The sequence below is a fragment of the Cibotium barometz genome, chromosome 37, assembly GCF_041138505.1.
Source record: "Cibotium barometz isolate CiBa-2024 chromosome 37, ASM4113850v1, whole genome shotgun sequence".
Classification (NCBI taxonomy): domain Eukaryota; kingdom Viridiplantae; phylum Streptophyta; class Polypodiopsida; order Cyatheales; family Cibotiaceae; genus Cibotium; species Cibotium barometz.
In genome coordinates, this window is record NC_141082.1 from 35679097 (window position 1) to 35698287 (window position 19191).

A 19191-nucleotide genomic window follows, 5' to 3' on the forward strand; every position below is an offset into this window, starting at 1 on the left:
GATTTTCGCAAAGCTTTTGATTCCATCCCGATCAGACCTATTAGGACATTTGCAGGAGCTGCATTTCCCACATGACATGATTTGGGGTGTGATGGCCCTATACAAGGTAGTCATTGGGTGAGTTCGTGCTGCACCAGGTGGACTCTCTGTGGGGACATGTACTATTGGGGTCAAACAGGGTTGCCTACTCTCTTCCGCATGGGGGCAGCACGGGCAGCAAAAGCGTGGGCAGCAAAGCATGGCAGGGAGGTTAGAGCGGGCAGGAGCAGGATAGAGAGGGCAGCGGGAGAAGAGATAGTGGGCAGAGAAGGGCGCTGGTGCGAGAGGAAGCGGAGGTGCAGGTGCGCACAGCACCTCAGGTACAGGGAGCTTTTGAACCTGATCAATTATCTGTTCCTTGCACATTTTAGAGCACATGTGGAGGCTCTCTTGTTTTGAGAATGAAGGCGTTCAGTGGATCCCGAGTGGCACTCTAGTTGAGTGCGAGAGGAAGCGGAGGTGCAGTTGCGCGCAGCAGCTCAGGTATGGGGAGCTTTCTAACCTGATCAATTATCTGTTCCTTGCACATTGTAGAGCAGATGTGGAGGCTCTCTTGTTTTGAGAATGAAGGTGAGTTGAGGCTTTTCAATGGATCTCGAGTGGCACTCCAGTTGCGCACAAGAGGAAGTGGAGGTTCAGGTGCGCGCAACAGCTCAGGTACAGGGAGCTTTCGAACCTGATCAATTATTTGTTCCTTGCACATTTTAGAGCACATGTGGAGGCTCTCTTGTTTTGAGAATAAAGGCGAGTTGAGGCTTTTCAGTGGATCCCGATGGCACTCCAGTTCATTATCTTGGATGCCTGGTGTGATGATAGGCCTGTGATAGAGCTTGTGCAGAGACAGACATTCTCTTAGGGTGATAAAATACTGAAGTTTTATGCCCCTCTTCACCCCCCCCCCCAGAGTGGTGTACTGTGATCTTTTCTTGTGTGGCATGATCTTTGTGGTTTATTGTATTGTTAGTCAAGTAAATGATGAAGTGCTTCGATGTATGCGCTCCTAGTTACACCAGGCGGTTGGGTGCACTCTTGGCTAGGTGCTAGACAACACCCCTCCCCAATGATCAGAGTCCACGTTGCCGATCTCCCAATGTTGCATGTGCTAATCTACTCCTCGGAGAACCTTCCTTAGTTCCTCTTGATTTCCGGCTTAAATGTCTCACATTTTAGGCAGAGGATCGACTTCTCAGGCCTCCCCAAATAGTGTTTCGTGTGCTGATCTAAACCTTTGACCTCCTTGCCCATGGGTTGCTTAATGAATTTGTTCCGTATTGCACACAGAAGGCACCAAGGGATTTGAAATTCCTCTACAGTGGCTAGATTGAGACCCACACACTGTTGGTTCAACACTCAGTCATGTGCACATGCATGCGCTTATATGGTCCCCTCAAGTGCTATTGATAACCCTACTTTTATTGGATTATTAACTAAATCTCCCTATAGCCAATTGCTAACCCATGCTACATGTGCATGATCCACAGAGGGATAACCATACCCCATAGCTGTTCGAGGGCAAGGATGTTCTTTGTTATTCGATTTCTTAGTTATGAAGTTGCTGCAAATATAAACATCCAGACAATGTGTTGTTACGCAGGAAAGTGTGCGTGATGAACATGAACTTGATGACGTCATTGGTGTTAATCTACATCAGCCTAGAGGCAGCAAAGTGCAAGGCATGGTGAGCATACGCAATGAAAAGATAGAGCGTGCAAAAACATATCGCCGAGTCATGGCCGAAGAAAAGATGCTTGGAAAATTTATAAGGCTGGTTGATTACATGTTTGTGGAGAGCCTTTTAAACCGCAGTATCATGTCACTTGAGGAATTGTATAATTTCTTGGAAGCTACACGAACTGGTCTAGAAAAAAGTTCAAAAGGGGTTTTTATCACAGCAGTATCCTTTTCCGAGGCACACATAGCCTTTACACCTGATGAAGATGCAATCATTGCAGTAAGTAGAATACTTGAAGATGTTTTCTTCCAGACTTACCTTGCTTCTTGTGTGCAAAGCTAAACATATTTGAGTCCATTGCATCCTTTGATCGCTTCTTAGATATTTTCTTATGTATTTAGCTTGTTATGCTTTTTGCAACATGTAACTTATTAGAATCCTTTGCACCCTTCAGCTTTGTGCCTTTCTTCCTATTTTTCGTGCCATGCACATGCACACGCACTACTAATAATATGGAGAAGCCCGATGAATTTTTTTAAATTCTAAAGAACTTTCAATGGTTCTGTTTTTATGTTTTAGAAATCATAGGCCTTATCAAGGGCTTTCTTACTTTAAAGAAATTCCCCATCCATGATACAGGCCCTCAGAATTGCAATGGAAGGGATTACTCAGATTTTGCAAACAGCTCCCCGACTTTTGTACATGAGAGTCTACTCATCGTTTTTTGAAACCAAATCATTTGGGCTCAATCCTGTGAACATACTTAGAGAATCAAAGCACTTCTTATTGTGTCGTAGTAATATCGAGCATATTATAAGGGCTGCTTTTGTGGAAGCTCGAAAATATTCACAGGTTGGGAGATGAGCTTTAAGATATACAGCACTATCTCTATCTATCCGAAGCTAGCTTTGTATGAGAGTGATTCATCAAATTATGTTTGTCTTGTGTTAGATGTTTCAAGAATACCGGCCTTTGTATTTGTTTGGAGAAGCATGGAACCATGAAACGTATATTGCGGAAAAAAGAACAGTTCGGCAATATAGAGAGGAGCTTGCCCGCCAGAGGGAGTGGCGAATAGATCTGGAAAAGATGCGGATTGGCTGGTCAGTCATTTAGCACTACTGCTACTAAATTCAAATAATGAGCTTTGTCTTGCTAGACTGAAACTTTCTTTACAGTGGAAAGAAGAGTGGCAGTATTGAGAGGAAAATTTTCATAAGAAGAACTGTTTAAAATAATGATGAGTATTTTTACCCTGAGATTTAAGAAGTCATGAAATTATTTTCCAAATATAGTACTAATTTGTACTTGTTTCAGCTCATATGAAACCTATGTTAGTGAAATGACCAAAACAGAAGTACAACTGAAACTTCTGCGATTGCTGAAAATTTGGGAATAACCAATTTCTGATAGAAACAAAGTTTATGTACATGATTTAGCCGCATTTTAGGGCTGATGCGCTTCTCCCCTTACAGTTTTTTTTGGAATTCCTTAAGATAGACAAAGACACATTGTCTACCTTCATTCTCACCCCTGTTTATTTGCATTCAGGAGTTGTGGTTGACTTTTTGGTAGCCAAATTCTGAAACTGTTTTATTTGGGCTAACCTGGAAACAAATTCCATTCTATATTAAAACTATTTCAAGCACAACTGCTGTGATCCAATCTTTTCACGAACGTAGTGCTCTTAATCTTGCAAGGGCTTGACCTGCCCTATGTCATGCTCCACATTGCAGCACAAATATGAATAGTATCAGACCAAATGCTGCAAAGAGGATAAGCATGATATGTCTGAACAACCATTCAATCTCTCTGTACACCCACATCTCAGGCAAATATCTCTAAAGCCACAACAATGCAACGTGTTTGAAAAGGGTGACCCTAGCTAGAGTTCTAAAGTGCACCTCACCTCTATGCACCCGAGAGATTAAGATGCGTGGTGGTGACGTCTCAAACTAGCTATTGGCTTTACTTTACTAACTAAGCAACAAATTCTCAAGCATTAAATGAAGAAACTTATCAAAACATGCAAATTAGGGAGGCAATCCTATGCCAAACTTTCTGGGCAGTTTGGCAACCTTCAATGCATTGCCGAAGAGCTCAAAGTATGCTTAATATAAGAGTCTGCATGCATGTAATGACATTAATGATCTAAAAAGGAGAAATACACATCTTTTAAGCTGTTTTTTTGCTAATTATTGTTTATAGGTGGCCCTTAATACTAGTTATGGGAATTTATTTAAAAACTTAATTAGCCAATTGTGTGTGAAGATCAATCAACTTAATGTTTTCCAATGCTGCTACAATGGTATCAGTTTCCTCTGTGAAAGACCAATCAAAATCAATCAACTTCCGTGTTTTCTGGGACTTTCTAAACAGGCTCAGATCCTATCTTCTCACACCCTTTCCTGCATCTGGATTGATAATGTGCATACACATATGGCCATTTGGTCGAAGAGACATGGCTCATCCAGATCTGCGATTGCCAAGTAGAAGAAATTCTTTGGTGAATGGTCACCTATATGGTTGATTCATGCTATGCATGGTGTATTGATACCTTGATCCGTGGCTCTTTGTTGTTTCTATCAAACTTATTAGAAGTTTCTTTATGGTTAAAAAAAAGAAATTTTATTGCCAACATGAGCCAAAAGAGTCTCTTTCCTTTCATCGATTGCTTTTCTTTGGTAACACCACGATCACAACAAAAAGATTTTTCTTGCAGTGTTATTGGAGTTCTTCATGTGGATTCAAAATCTTTACGAAACTCTCTATTACCCATCACCACCAGAACTCTCGATGTGATAAAAGGTCTTTTACTTGCTGCAGCAAGAGATGAAACCATTCTGGTTTTGGCCAAGTTCCAAGAGAGAATACACGCCCTGTGCATGCGCCCAGCTGAGCTTGATGGCTTTGTTGAATTTATAAAGGTGTGAAACAGATAAAAATCATCTACCCAAGAAAATGCAAATTTGAGTCAATCTTTTCTTTTTTGGGTCAATATATTAATATGGCTTTGTGTTTTACATTTGTTTATTATCGAGGTTATACTTTTCTGCACCTTCTTATGATAGACTTATGAGATAACAATGGAGAAAAGAAAAGCTGTACTTGCAGAGGCGTCAATTGTGGATGAGATGTACTCCTTGCTTTCCGCATATGAAGTCAAAATTCCAACGGATGATCAAATCAAGCTTGATGATTTGCATGATGCTGTTCAAAAGTATGGTGACTCTATTGAGGCGGCTGATTATTTTATTGAAGAAAAGAAAAATTTAATGATGGCAGATTTAGATCGGCAGGTTAATGGTGTCAATGAAGGGCTTATAAATATATTGGGTATGCTACACTCAGGGAAGTATCTGATGCCAGAATCAGATCCTAAAGAAATAGTCACAGAGCTAGTTTTAATAAGTGAAAGGATCTCAGAGATTCGAGTAAGGCTGGAGACGTATAGAGGATATCAACGGCTATTTCAGGTTAACATAATTGTGTGTGTATGTGGGTAGGGGTGTGTGTGTACAATCAAGCAAACAAATTCTTTGGGTTGAAATTAAGCCTTTAAGGATTTATCATATTATGGCCTTACGATATCTACACACAAAGATGACGGACTCAACTAAGTTACTACGTGCTTTCCATTCTTATGAACAAACACCTCTTATTAGTCTTGAGTTCTGAACTTAAAATGATTATCTGTGAGACAGACTTTGACAGGGTACAAAAATAGTAATAAAGAAAGATAACAAAAATCTAGAGCTATAGAATCTGATCTAGGTACATAATGTCATCATAAAGGGGCAGGTATGGGACTCTCCATGGGTGGCATATTTAGAAGTGGAGGGTGGATTGTAGCACACTGCAAGGTAGATGTCCCAGGCCCTCTCTGTCTGGATCCTCACCCCAAAAAACCGTGCAGCCTCATCCCGTCCGACCACCTGTATCACATGCTGAAGCTCCTCCCTGTATAGTAAAGCCACCCCTCCCGACCCCCGGGTACCCCTTGCTGTGCGTGGGTGTGGGCGGTGAACAGACTCCCATCTGTATCCTCTCACCTCTGGAAGCCGACTCCCCTGGCATTGATGTGTCTCTGTGTATAAGACAAGGTCTCTCCCTCTAAATGTCTCCTCGAACAGACCTGCATCTGTCCTCAAGGCGCTATTGCAGTTCCAAACCGCAATCTCTAGCTTGGTCTCATAGGTCTCGCATTGTCATTGGGCACATCGCTCGGTGATGATCACCCTCCTATCTCTGTACACTGCCCATTTCCCTGCCTTCCGTGCATCCAAGATGCGTGGCATGCACTCCCTCGTGTGCCACCTGTGCTAGTGTGAGATCGTCTTCGAGGGAAGTCTTTTCTCCTTTTAGTGCCCGCCTTTTGGTAAGGAATGCTTGCCTTGCCTCCAACCCCGCAAACTTGAGGATGAGTGCGCGTTCCTTGGTGATGTCTTTGCCCACCCTGCATCCCTCGACGAAGGGGGTATCAGGGATTTCCAGTTTTCTGCATAGTACTATGGCGTCCTCTTTCGGCGAGGCTCCTTCCTTCCATCCCAGCACTCTCACATTCAATGCCCTAATCTTCCTTCTTTTCTCCTCTTCGAGTGTGTCATCGATGATGTTTGGGGATGATCATGGGTTCTGTTGCTTCTTGGCAACCTCAATCCGGCTGCCCGCTTCCTCCACTTGTTTTTGTGTCTTCTTAATCATCTCGGCCCATGTGGTTGCCTCGTTTGCCTTCTTCTCCTCTTGTTCCTTCAGGGTCTTCAGTTGCTCTCTAAGTGTATTCAGCTCATCATTGAGGAATAGTTGAATTTCTCCTTCTTCGACTTGAGTACGTGCCCTCAACTTTCAAGGTCTCATTTTCCACTTTAAGGGTGGCGACTTGGGCCTCCACCACATGATTAGTGAGCTATGGTGGTTGGTTTTTGCGTCAAACATTTAGACCATTTCCTCCTGCATCTTGCTTAGCTGAGTTGCCATGTACCTGCATGTTTGCCTTCGACCTATCCATCTCCTCTTGCAAGGAGGCATGGAACCTATACATAAGGTCATCACTATCCTTGTTCTCCCCGAGCTTCTTATGTAGGTGCTCAATGTCCGTATCCTCCATTTTGCATACTTCTCTCATGGTGGTCAGGCATGTTTTGATATGGGGGTCGTCGATCTTCTGTGTGCTTGCCCAAATCGACTTGTATTTCCTCTCCTTCTCACCTCTAGTCCTTGTTGCTGGCAAGCTGTCCATGTTGGACTGAAGGGGTACCCCTTCTAGTACTGATTCTGCTCCTTAGGTGGTGGCCCCCATAGGTGGCCAACTGCAAGTGGGGAGGCAAGTACAGGGGCGACAAGAGGGAGCAGCAGATAGGATTATGTTGTTGCCTTGGGGGCTTGAGCAAGGGCGAAGAGAGAGAAGTGAACAGAGCAAGGGCGGGTGGGGAAAGGGGGGCGAAGAGAGAGAAAGGATGCGCAGCTGGAGTTGGGGCGAAGAGAGAGAAGGGAATAGAAGAAGGGGGCAAAGAGAAAGAAAGAAAGAAAGAAAGATATATTAAGCGTCTACTAAAGACCCAATGGGCCTATGAGACCAAAGTGATACAATAACGTCCATGGCATTTCTCATCATGGAATGGAAAATAAAACAGAAAGAAAGCATAAATATAGCTATCTCACTGGGGTGATACAAAACTGTCCATGGAAACTCATCATGGAATACTAAGAACATAAAAACATGGGAGCAACATCAGCTCCGAGTAGATGGTATACCACTCTCCAAAATGTCAAGCATGGGGCTGACGAGTATGGCCGAGAGGTCTACCTCAGCTATGTCACGTGGAAAGGTAGCTGGATCGCGGTGGAGCATGTCCTCGATCTGGAGCTGATGAGGTGATCGTGGCCGACGGGGGGGTCGAGGGCGTCGGGCACGTTGGAGTGCAGAGGCTCGGTCCGAGGTAACTCCTCTCGGGTGAGGTAGGTCCAGAGGAGCTCGTGGAGGGTCCACAAGATCCACTATGTCGTTGTCCTCCACCACCTGGGTCGGGAAGAAACTGGTGATGGTTGGCTACTGAGGGAGGGGGCGGGGTGGCTGGGGCCTGTGTCTCAAGAAGGTGTCCCTGTGTCTGCGGAGCTCAAGCAGGAAGAGGCCCAGGCAACGTTGGTCCTGGAAGTCAATGATCTTGGAGAGTGGACCGAATCCCTCAACGAAATAGATAGTGAAACCTCCCGCGGATCTCATAGTATACTGGGCAGCGGCATATGTAATGCTCCTCCTTCTCAACCTCTATGTGGCATAGTCGGTAGATCCTCTCCTCTTTGGGTGTTCGTATAAGCTTCTCGGCTCTGAAGATGCGCTCAACTCTACCTGTCTCCACTTTGAGGTGGTGGGAAGAAACCCGTATCTGGCCAATTGCAATCCGCATGGCATGGGACATGTGAACACTCAAGTAGCCCGGCTGCTGGATGAATCCATCCTCAGTGAGTGTGAGGAAGTGGTCTTTGTAAAAGTGCATCTTTGTGGGGAGCTCCGGGGGTGTGATCCATGTGCAATGTGTGTAGAGGCTAAGAAGATCTGCCTGGATATATTAACGTCTGCGAAAGGCCAAAGTGGCCTATGAGACCAAAACATAGTACATAGAGAGAGAAATGAAATGATATATTAACGTCTCTAAGAGGCCATAATGGCCTATGAGACCAAAACTGAGAGTACATTTGAAGTTGGTGTCTCATCAAAGAGAACAACCAAATGAAACTGAAAAGTACAATAAAATGACTATCTTACAGTTATAAGAACTGTAAGTAAGACTCCTAGATGATACTGAGTAGAATATACTGGAAAATGTATGTCAAGTAGATCGATTAGTTGAAGTGCTGCCCTCTCCTCAGATCAAATATCTCCGCCATGGGCCTGTCTAGAATGGAGAGGTTGTAGAAGCGAGGTAGGTGCCTCTGATGTTGTGCAATAATGGATCTGATCTGGCGATGATGAGGATGTTGTGGTCGGGATCCTGGTGGGCGTGGCCAACGAGCACGACATAAGACGACTGCGTATCAATGGTGACTACCTGGTAGCGTGGCTGGTGCCCTGATGGCCCGATGGAGGAGGTATCAGGAGGTGTCTGGGTTGGGCTGGGCTGGTGCTAGTGCCGAAGAAATCTATCAGGATCCTCTGTCTAGGTACATCATGGCTCGGTCTCTTGTCTGCCAAGAAGGTCTCTTTGTGTCTCCTGAGCTCAAGTAGGAACAATCCCAAGCATCTCTGATCCTCAAACTCCATGACCCTGCGTAATGGCCCAACACCCTCTTGGAAGAGGCAGTGATATCTCCCTCGGATCTCATAATAGAGTGTACATCTGCAAGTGTAGTGCTCCTCTGTCTTTACCTCCTAGTAGCATAGCTGACAAATGCGTATAAGAAACCCCACGTATCACGTGCGTTCAAGGGGTATTTAAAAAACCCCTTACCTATAAATTTTTCATGAATAAAAGTAACACCGAAATAGACATATGACCTGACGTACTCAACTGGCTCCCCTTGGAAAGTGAACTGATACTCTGATCTCATTACCCATGCCTGTGTGGTGTTAAACACCATAACCTTGGTTTTCCCAAGGTTCACTGTCAGATCTCTATCTGCACAAAATGCCTATAATGCATCCAAATGTCTATTTAGTCCCTCCGGAGAGTCTGAGATTAGAACAATATCATCTGCATATGACAACATGGGTATCAACACCCCTGCCAAGCATCCCATTGGGCCTCCCAATGTGTCTACATAATGCGAGACCACATCCATGTACAACCCAAAGAGGGTGGGTGATAGCGGGCATCCCTGCTTCACCCCTATCGTGATCGGATAGTCTGCCTGGAGTTCGGACTCTGCCTTTCACAGACTCATACAAAGCATATATCCGCCACTGTATATCCTCTGGTACCCCAATGTCTTGCAATCTGTGCATAAGCCTGGCACGTGGTACGGTGTCGAATGCTTTGCATAAGTCCACAAAGCAGTAGTATATCCTTCTCTTCTCTGCCGTGCCCTCTTCAATAAGTGCCCGAAGTGTAAGTATGTGATCCAAGGTAGTAAATCCTCTCTTGAAGCCGGCTTGTCCCTGTGCTCTGTGACCATGCCTCTCTGCCCAGTGGCTCAGCTCCAACTCCAATATAGAGCCATATAGTTTGGCCAAGTAATGACCAATCATGATTGTCATGTAGTTGCCTGGTACAATGGGGTCCCCACTCTTAAAGAGTGGTACAATGGTATGCTTTGTCTAGCTTGCCGAGAAACCCTCACAAATGGCATGATTAAACACATGTACAATCAACGGAGCCAAAGTATCACGCACATATGAGAAATGCTCTCCAACTAGCCCATCATGATCCTGTGCCTTTCCTTCTATAATCTCCCACTCATCCTGTGCTGATCTCTGCAACCCTACATCCTCTGCCGTGATCTCCCGGTAGATAGCCTCATGAGTATCATATAGCTCTATCTGCTCTATGCCTATACGTGCATTAAAGTCTCCCAATAGTAATGTCTCCCATGCTGGCAAATCCCATGATATCATCATATAGTGGCATATAGGGTGCCTCCTGATGGTGCAAACCTGGAGTTGGCTAGGGGAAAGTAGGATACCGCCACATATGGCTCGCGGAGCCCCCCTCTGCATACACGGACCCACATGTACCTCGCATCTACATCTCTATGTACCACATGTATTTTGTCATGAAGCTCCTCCCTGAAAAGTACTGCCACTCCTCCAGATCCTCTGGTACCTCCCACCGTGTGTGGCTGAGGGCGGAACAGTGATTCTCATCTATAACCCCGCACGTTAGGAAGCCTCGTGTTTGTGCACTGATGGGCCTCGTGTTTGTGCAATATCACTGTGTGTGAAAGTATCCTGAAAGTATCCTGCATCTATTCTAAGGGCTCCATTGCAATTCCACACCGTGAATTGCAATGTCTCATAGGCTGTGCACCGTCAGGCGGGCCTGCTCTCCGTAATGATGTCTCGGCCATGTCTGTATACCGCCCATTTCCCCTCTTTCCTTGCCTCAAGCACACGCGGCATGTGTTCCTTCTGTTGTGCTATCTGTGCCAATGTAAGGTCCTCATCCAAATGAATCTTTTCCTCCTTAAAGGCCATCCTTTTGGAGAGGAAGGCCTGCTTCTTCTCCAAGTCACCAAACCTGATGATCAGTATCTTCGCCCTGGTTTCATCTCTGCCTACTCGCCATGCTTCAGCAATGGGTACAACAGTGGCTCCAATTTTTGTTGCAAGAGCTTTTGCATCCTCTTGGGGATTCCCCTTATCTTCCCAACCAACTACGCGTACATGTAAGGCACGTGTCCATCTCTTGCAATGGATGGAAGGCATCAATCCACTCCCACTCTCCTGGATCGCACTGAAGATATCTGATAGGATTGCCACCATATAGCCACAAACACCAAGAGCCATGAGTCACTATCTGAGGAGAAGGATCAATGAACCAATGCTTCCCCGAATGACCAACAATCCTCACTGGACTAACCCTAGTATATGGGATGATCCCCTCCATGCTACATCTCCTTAATCTCCCTCTAGGCATGATAGAATAGATGATGCAATCTGTAGCCTCTTGGCTTGGGAGAGCAATGATGTGCAAAGGTATGCCTATCCTCGAAAAGACTCCCAGCCAACTCGGAGGATAGTCTCCATGAAAGGTCTCAGAGAGCCACTCATGCGGAATAGCTGCATCAATCTGATCAATACATATGCGAGATCCCCTAAGATGCTGAATGGATGCAACTCTCCAATCCACCGGAAGACTCTTAAAGGTCTTCCAAGCAAGAACTATGTATGCACATCTCTCCCATCCTGACCATTGCATGTAACGAGATGCACCAAGTGGCCGACGGGCCTCATCCCTGATGAACTTGTTCCACATAATAAGTTGTCGGTCAGCCTGATCCAAAGACCTAGGAAGCCTTTGTCGCAAAGATGGTGTCATGCTTCTCCATGCTCTGATAATGGCTGCAATAAGAGGGGAAGATGGTGCCCTGATATCAGACAAAATGACTTTTACCCCAAATGACCGAGTAAGTCGTGAAGTCATTATCTTTTATCATGGTTGGAATCCTAGCCATCTTAGTCAACCACCCAAATGATACAATCCCTTGGCTGGTCTGTAATAATCAAACCACACATTTTATGGAAACACTTTCCCATGCAACCAGTCACCTTGTCTTAAGCATTGCACCTTATTGACTTGGCATCCTTAAGAGAGAATGAAATATGGTTTGCTATCAGTCTACATTTTGGCCCAACAAAATTCTTTTGTGTTTCGAACCATGCCTCACTTTAGACCATGCACTGACAATAGCTGCAGTGAAGGGAGACCTCAGGGCTTTAGTGATGGTCTCTATCATCTATATAGAATTAGGCATAGTGACTGCCAACACACGCTACCAACCCTTGTAGGAGCGCCCCTTATAAGCTGATCAATAAGAAGTTCTTTGTTGGGCTACTTGCTTGAATCGTAACCTTTAACTATCAACCATGTCAATAGACCCTTGCATTGAATATTGGGATCCAAAATGCCAAGACCACTCTCATAAGTTGATGGGCTAGAAGTGTATTTTTGGATAACTTGGCCTTTTTCCAGTCATGGAGAAGAGGACCCCAAGCTTGTACAAGTGAAATACTCGGTAATGAAATATTTCGGGTGTATGGGGGGGGGGGGTCGGCCCATTCCAGCCGTAGTGTGGTATCGTTTGCGCATATCTCTTTTACAGTTTTGTGGTTCAAGTTTTGTGTTAAATGTGGGTGTGGCCATTCACAAGTGTTTAATTTGCATTAATAATTAAGTGTGCTTGAGTTACGTGGCTGAACTTCAGTTTCAAATACTCTCCAAGAGTAGTGCAAACAGCTGAACAAGGCCGATATTTACATCCACGTGACAAACCAAGTACCTGGTGGTAGTTTCTCTAGGGACCCACGGATAACCTAATTGCTGTCCCAGTGCAGAAGCCTCTAAATCTGCCACCCATTTTTTTCAAAAATTTGTTCCAGTTGATGTGTTTTTTCTTCTTCTTTTTTATGTTTTTATTGAAAGGAAGGGTACGAACATGCATTCTTTGAAAGACATTAAAGATGTTTATCGGCTGCAAACTGTTGGTATTAATACACTACAAAAGAACTGATCAAGACTCTAACTCATCAGATGGCCATAGATGACTTAAGTAACCTGACAATGACTGAAAAGGAGTACAACATGAGGTATGGAGTTTGGAGATCTCTCAATGATTGGATTACAATGACCCAGAGCTGGAGAACTGGCCATGTGAGGAGGTTGAATGGCCCTGAGATCATTAGCAAGACGGATGAGTATGCAAAAGAGGCCTATAAAATGGGCAAGGCAAGCAAGGAAGACACTGTTGTGTTTAGGTTGAAAGACACGATCGATGACTTCAAAAAGGTGAGTATTTATTGTGTGAAGGATGTCTCGTGTCTGCTTGGCAATATAAACTTGGGACTAGGACATGTGTGAAGGCTTATTGGTTTTTTTGCAGGTATTGCCTTTGATTGAAGAGCTTGCTAGTGAAGCACTAAAGGATCGACATTGGTCACAAATATTTGTTATTCTTGGAGTGCCATATACAGCAGACGCGGATTTTAGTGTTAATAATCTTCTTGAGCTTGGGATCATGTCTAAGATTGAAGAGGTAAGAACTCTGCTTTGACTGGGTTTTAAAACAATTGTATCCTTGTTGGTGAACCCTCTCGAGTGGCTATTGAACCACGCTGCCCAGAAGGGGCCGTGAGTTCATCCAACACTTAATATTTATGTACGATTCTCAAAAAACACTTGTATTCTTGGGTTTCAGTTATTATTTTAGTAACTTGATGAACCCAATATAACTTTAGAACTCTCACATTTTTTGCAAGTAAAGTGAAGTTAAGTGTTGAGCACTTGTGTGCCAGGAAAAAGACATACAACAATCACAGCTATAAGCCGGAAAAGAATAGAATCACCCCAATATGTAAGGTGATTTCAACCACTGAGGAGCATCATGATGCCATGAAAGACCTGTGGGACTAGAGGAAAAGAAAATGCCATGGTCCCACTCGCGCATAAATATAACGCGCTTTGCCTGCGTAGAATGAGAGGACCCCTGAATACGAGCCCAAGTAGCCATAAGAGTATGGATGATATCACCCCATATAGTACTAATGCACTCAAACCCAAAAATCTTGACACCCTCAATAGCCTCCGTGCATCTAGCTCTCTAGATCTGCCATGTTGTAATACTAGCAACAGTCTCCCAAGTGGTGTGAATCCTTTGTCTGGGGATTGTATAATCAGAGTGAGGGACATCCTGCAATAAACCATGCTGGGCAATACCTCTACGAATGAAACTAGGAGAGTTTTTTGCATACACAGTTCTTGCTTGGAAGACCTTTAAGAGTCTTCCGGAGGATCAGAGAGCTGTATCCATTCAACATCTTAGGGGCTCTCGCATTCATATTGATCAGATTGATGTAGCTATTTCGCATGAGTGGCTCTCTAGGACCTTTCATGGAGACTATCATCCGAGTTGGCTGGGAGTCTTTTCAAGGATAGGCATACCGCTGCATGTCATTGCTCTCCCGGGCTAGGAGGCTACAGATTGCATCATTTACTCTATCATGCCTAGAGGGAGATTGAGGAGATGTAGCATGGAGGAGATCATCCCAGATACTAGGCTTAGTCCAGTGAGGATTGTTGGTTGTTCGAGGAAGCATTGGTTCATTGACCCTTCTCCTCAAATAGTGACTCATGGCTCTTGGTGTTTGTGGTTATATGGTGGCAGTCCTATCAGATATCTGCAGTGGGATCCAGGAGAGTGGGAGTGGATTGATGCCTTTGATCCTTTGAAAACCCTTCCTTTTTTCAGTTTCAACGTCCGGAATGCCAGGCTTCTCCTCACTCAACAGATGCATAGGATCCCTACTCTCACGCCTCATTGGGAGAGCTATGATATTTCTCCAATGATACAACGCAGATATTGGCATAGACTTTGGCACTCATATAGAAGGAGCCAGATCTCTCATTTCTTTTGGTTATTCTTACATGGTGGTCTTCCCACCAATCAGTGGAGATCGGTTTTCAGTGTAGCACCTTCCTACCCTAGGTGTGCGGCAGATTCTGAGACTGTACAACATTGTTTATGTGGGGATGAGCACTGCACAGCATATTTGCGGTTCTGAACCCCAACTTATGGGCGAATTGAGTGGCCCACCCATACATGTGACTTGGGGGACAATTGCTTGGCTCTCCTAGTTCGGTCCGCAGCTTTTTTATAAGGGTAGTGGTCATCTCTCCCATCCTGACCACGGCATATAACGAGATGCACCAAGTGGCCGACTGGCCTCATCCCTAATGAGCTTGTTCCACATAATAGGTTGTTGGTCATCCTCATGCAAAGACCTAGGAAGCCTTTGTCGCAAAAAAGGTCTCATGCTTCTCCATGCTCTGACAATGGCTGCAATAAGAGGGAAAGATGGTGCCCTGATATCATCCTTTGTGAACAAAAACCATGTGCTGGTATCCAGTCTCTCCCAACCCGGGGTATACATCCGGAAATCTGAGACAAGAAAAAATCCTTCCAAGGCTCAGTGCCTGGTAGGAAACCTCTGACCACAAGTTTGTAGAGCAACGCTCTGCACTGAACATCCGGATCGATAATATTCAAGTCCCCCTCTCGTCTGGGTTGCAGGAATGCACACACACATACACAATGAAGAAGCTCTATGGAGCACACAATGAGATGATAGATAGATTATGAATGTGTACTATACAAAGATGATAAATATACCCCAAGACAGGTGTATACTAGCATGGGGGAAAAAACCTCCTAAAGAGGAAAAAAGTGCCCTAGCTGGTCCTAGTGTGTTCACACACTAGGACCATCCAAAAATCCTAGTGATGTGTTCACACACATCACTACCAAATATGGCTACAAGTGGTACACTTCATTTGGAGATTTGGAGAGGGGTTACATGCTTGGCGCCATATTGCCCTCGGTTGTGGTGAAAGTATGTAGAAGTAGATCCTACACAATTTCTATGGTCACATGGTTTATCTTTCTAAAATAATTCCCTAAATATTTTTTAAAGTCAATAATTGGATTAAAATTTTATTTTCCATGTGTTGTGTATTTGTAATATGAGTCTACATCTTTAATCATACTTAATATATAAGTGTTTTTTATGGGGGAAGAAACTTAGATTTTCTATTGTCTATTTATCTAGGTAAGATCATTGGCTGCAATTGCAAGCAAAGAGTATTCCTTTGAAAAAACTCTAGACAAAATGGCTGCAGATTGGAATGGTGTTGAATTTGTGGTCCTTCCTTACAAAGACTCTGGAACTTTTATATTGGGAGGGATGGATGATATCCAACAAATTCTTGATGATCAACTGGTGAAAATACAATCTATGTGTGCTTCACCTTTCATAAAGTTTTTCCAAGAAAGGGCAGGCAAATGGCGGACTCTCATGCTGAACATGCAGGTGCATTATGTGATTGTTTTTCTTTCATCCTGACATCTCATCAAGCACACAAATGAACAATCCCATATAGGCGAACCTCCCTCCTACGTTGCCCCTCTTGCACGCACACACACATGCATGCACACGTACTCCAGCATCCTTCTGCCTGCCATTGCATGCTTTTGGATAGGGTGTAGAAATCAATGGAAGGCTAGTCTTCAGTGAGTCCTTTGATGGAGGGACACAGAAGTCAATGCAAGTATAATCTTTAATGAGTCCTTTGATGGGATGCAACAGTCAATGCAAGTTTGATCTTTGATGTGCATGCAGGCACGCACGCACGGGCATGCATGTGCAGGCACACTCAGCTTGCACCCATGCATACACACATGCTTAGATTTGCTTAACAGGATCTGTTTTGATGTGTTTATTTTCTCGCAAATCCCAGGATTTATTAGATAATTGGTTGGAATGTCAAGCAACATGGCAATACTTGGGGCCGATTTTCGGCTCCAAAGACATTATGCGGCAGATGCCTGAGGAAGGGGAGAAGTTCTCCACTGTGGACCAAACTTGGAGAGAGGTGATGAAAAGAACGTCTTCAAACCCTGCTTGTTTAGAAGCTGCAAAAGATATTGATAGGTTACAGAAACTTAAGGAGGCCAACAGGCTCCTTGAAGCGATCAATAAGGGATTGGCATCTTACCTGGAGGTACGCTCCATCCATACATTTGGCAATTTTGAAGCCTTCATTATTTCCCATTTAAGGGTTACGTAAGATAAAAGATTTCACCTATAAATTTCTGAATTACAGGTGAAAAGAGTAGCGTTTCCAAGGTTTTTTTTCCTCTCCAATGATGAGATGCTGGAGATCCTTTCTGAGACAAAGGATCCACTTCGGGTGCAGCCCCATTTGAAGAAGTGTTTTGAGGGCATTAACAGTCTAAGATTTGAAAAAAACCTTGATGTCACTGCAATGATTTCTGCTGAAGGAGAGGTGGTGGCACTCACGGAAAAGTTCAACCCGAAGACAGCACAAGGAGCTGTAGAAAAATGGCTTTTACAGGCAAAACCTCATACTTTTCTCCTCAAAGGCAACAACATTTTTTTTGTGGGATACATTTACGTGTAGTGCATTCAGGGTTTAGGTTGGCGGGTATTGAGCCCAGGCCTTGCTGCCAGGAGATGAAAATCTTCAGTACCAGGCTAAAGGCTGGGGAAAAGAAACAACAGTTTTTGAAAGTTCTTTGTTCTCTTGAAAATGTAACTTCCTTTAACAGTTATCTATGAACAGGTGGAAGAAGGAATGCTTCAGTCTCTACAAGATCAGTGTGCAAAATCTGTGGTTGCATATGCAGAGGTGCCACGTGAGAATTGGGTCCTTCAATGGCCTGGACAAATCGTTCTTGTTGTAAGTGCCATATACTGGACCAAAATGCTCACAGATAACATTCTGACTGGTGGAAACTCTTTAAGTAACTTCGAGAAGAGATGCACAGAGCAGCTCGGCAATGTTGTTTCTTTAGTAAGAGGAAACCTGACCAAGCTAAATCGTGCCACTCTTAGTGCATTAGTGGTTATGGATGTCCATGCTCGAGATGTGGTTGTGCTTTTGGCTAAGGAGGGTATTGAGAATGAATCTGATTTTTTATGGCAAAGCCAGCTCCGGATGTATTGGGAAAAAGAAACATGTTTTGTCCGCATGATGAACTGTTCACGTGAGTATGGTTATGAGTACTTGGGGAACTCTAGCAGACTGGTGATTACCCCTTTAACAGATAGATGCTATCGGACGCTGATGGGTGCAATCCACTTGAACCTTGGAGGTGCTCCAGAAGGACCTGCAGGCACAGGAAAAACAGAAACTACAAAGGACCTTGCAAAGGTATAGACTGAACATTGTATGGCTTGAGAGAGATAAAGGCAAATCACTTATCATTAGATGCTTGTGTTTCTCTCCATGTTTGTATGTTTATGTCCGTGCATTTGTGTGTGTGTGGGGTTGTGATGAATGGGTGTGTGCATGTTCATGTGTGTATGTGTGTTCATGTGTGTGTGTGTGTCCATGTGTGCGTGAGTGCTGTGAGGGGTGTGTATGTGTGGGGAACGACCCTGTCAAGAGGAGTTGCCGAGCGGTTCTGTTGTCCGTGAATCCTCTGTGAGAGGATCTGCTGTCGAGCGACCCTGTTGAGAATTCCTGCCGAGTGGTTCTATTGTCCGTGATTCCTCCGCGCGCTGCCTGCAATAACATGCATATGTGCGTGTGTGCTGCGTGGAGTTTACTCGCCAGCTCGTGTCCTGCGCTCTGCCTCCTTTCCCTTTCTTCTCCAGCGTCTATTGTGCTGTTCTCGTTTTCTTCCTTTGCACTCACGCGTGTGGGTGTGTGCTGGCTCAACCCAGTGAACATAAGTTGGATTTCCCTATCAGCTTTACTAGCTGCCAACTCGATGAGACAGAACGAAATTATACCACCACTGAGAGGGAAGGGTTAGCTATAGTTTACACGGTCAAGAAATTTTGCCATTATCTTTTGGTGGCAACCAAATTTATCTTCTTTCTAAACCATCCACTTTGGGTGGTAGCGGTTCTACATTAAGATAGATAAAATCAGTGGTTTCACTAAAAAGTGTGTGTGTGTTCGCATGCGCGTTGTCCACATAGGCCCCGCTTGTTCCTGTTGGTTTTGTGTGGAGAGTTTGGACCTTGGGTCGTCTTCTGCGTGTCCCTGTTTTACAACTGTTTTTTTCTTGTCTATTGTTTCTATTTTACAGCTGTTTTTTTCTTGTCTATTGTTTTAACCTCTTGCCTTGTCTTCGTTTGAGTTTGTATAAGTGTCTGTGTGCTCTTGTTTCTTCATGGTTTACTCCAGCCTCGTCGTGAAGTGGAACACAGAAATAAGCAGCTATGCACAGATAAACGAGTCAATTTTGATGTGGCACGCTCTCCTGAAGACCACTTTGTTTATGACGTGCTTGCTGAAGAT

The 19191-nt window shown here is 44.3% G+C and overlaps 1 protein-coding gene across 7 annotated transcripts in view; it reads left to right on the top strand.

The window, feature by feature from the left end:
- LOC147617228 (uncharacterized) overlaps window positions 1-19191 on the top strand; it is a 250714-nt gene that overhangs the window by 58120 nt on the left and 173403 nt on the right. For 5 of the 7 annotated variants that reach the window (XM_086776846.1, XM_086776843.1, XM_086776842.1 and 2 more), the window contains 11 exons: window positions 1634-1990; window positions 2351-2563; window positions 2663-2814; window positions 4434-4638; window positions 4783-5187; window positions 12898-13152; window positions 13247-13399; window positions 15969-16229; window positions 16657-16920; window positions 17023-17274; window positions 17503-18093. In XM_086776846.1, the coding sequence (XP_086632972.1) occupies window positions 1715-1990; window positions 2351-2563; window positions 2663-2814; window positions 4434-4638; window positions 4783-5187; window positions 12898-13152; window positions 13247-13399; window positions 15969-16229; window positions 16657-16920; window positions 17023-17274; window positions 17503-18093 (3027 nt within the window). In that variant the 5' untranslated portion in view covers window positions 1634-1714. The remainder of the gene's footprint in view (window positions 1-1633; window positions 1991-2350; window positions 2564-2662; window positions 2815-4433; window positions 4639-4782; window positions 5188-12897; window positions 13153-13246; window positions 13400-15968; window positions 16230-16656; window positions 16921-17022; window positions 17275-17502; window positions 18094-19191) is intronic. The other 2 variants (XM_086776847.1, XM_086776844.1) reach the window with 1 other exon arrangement.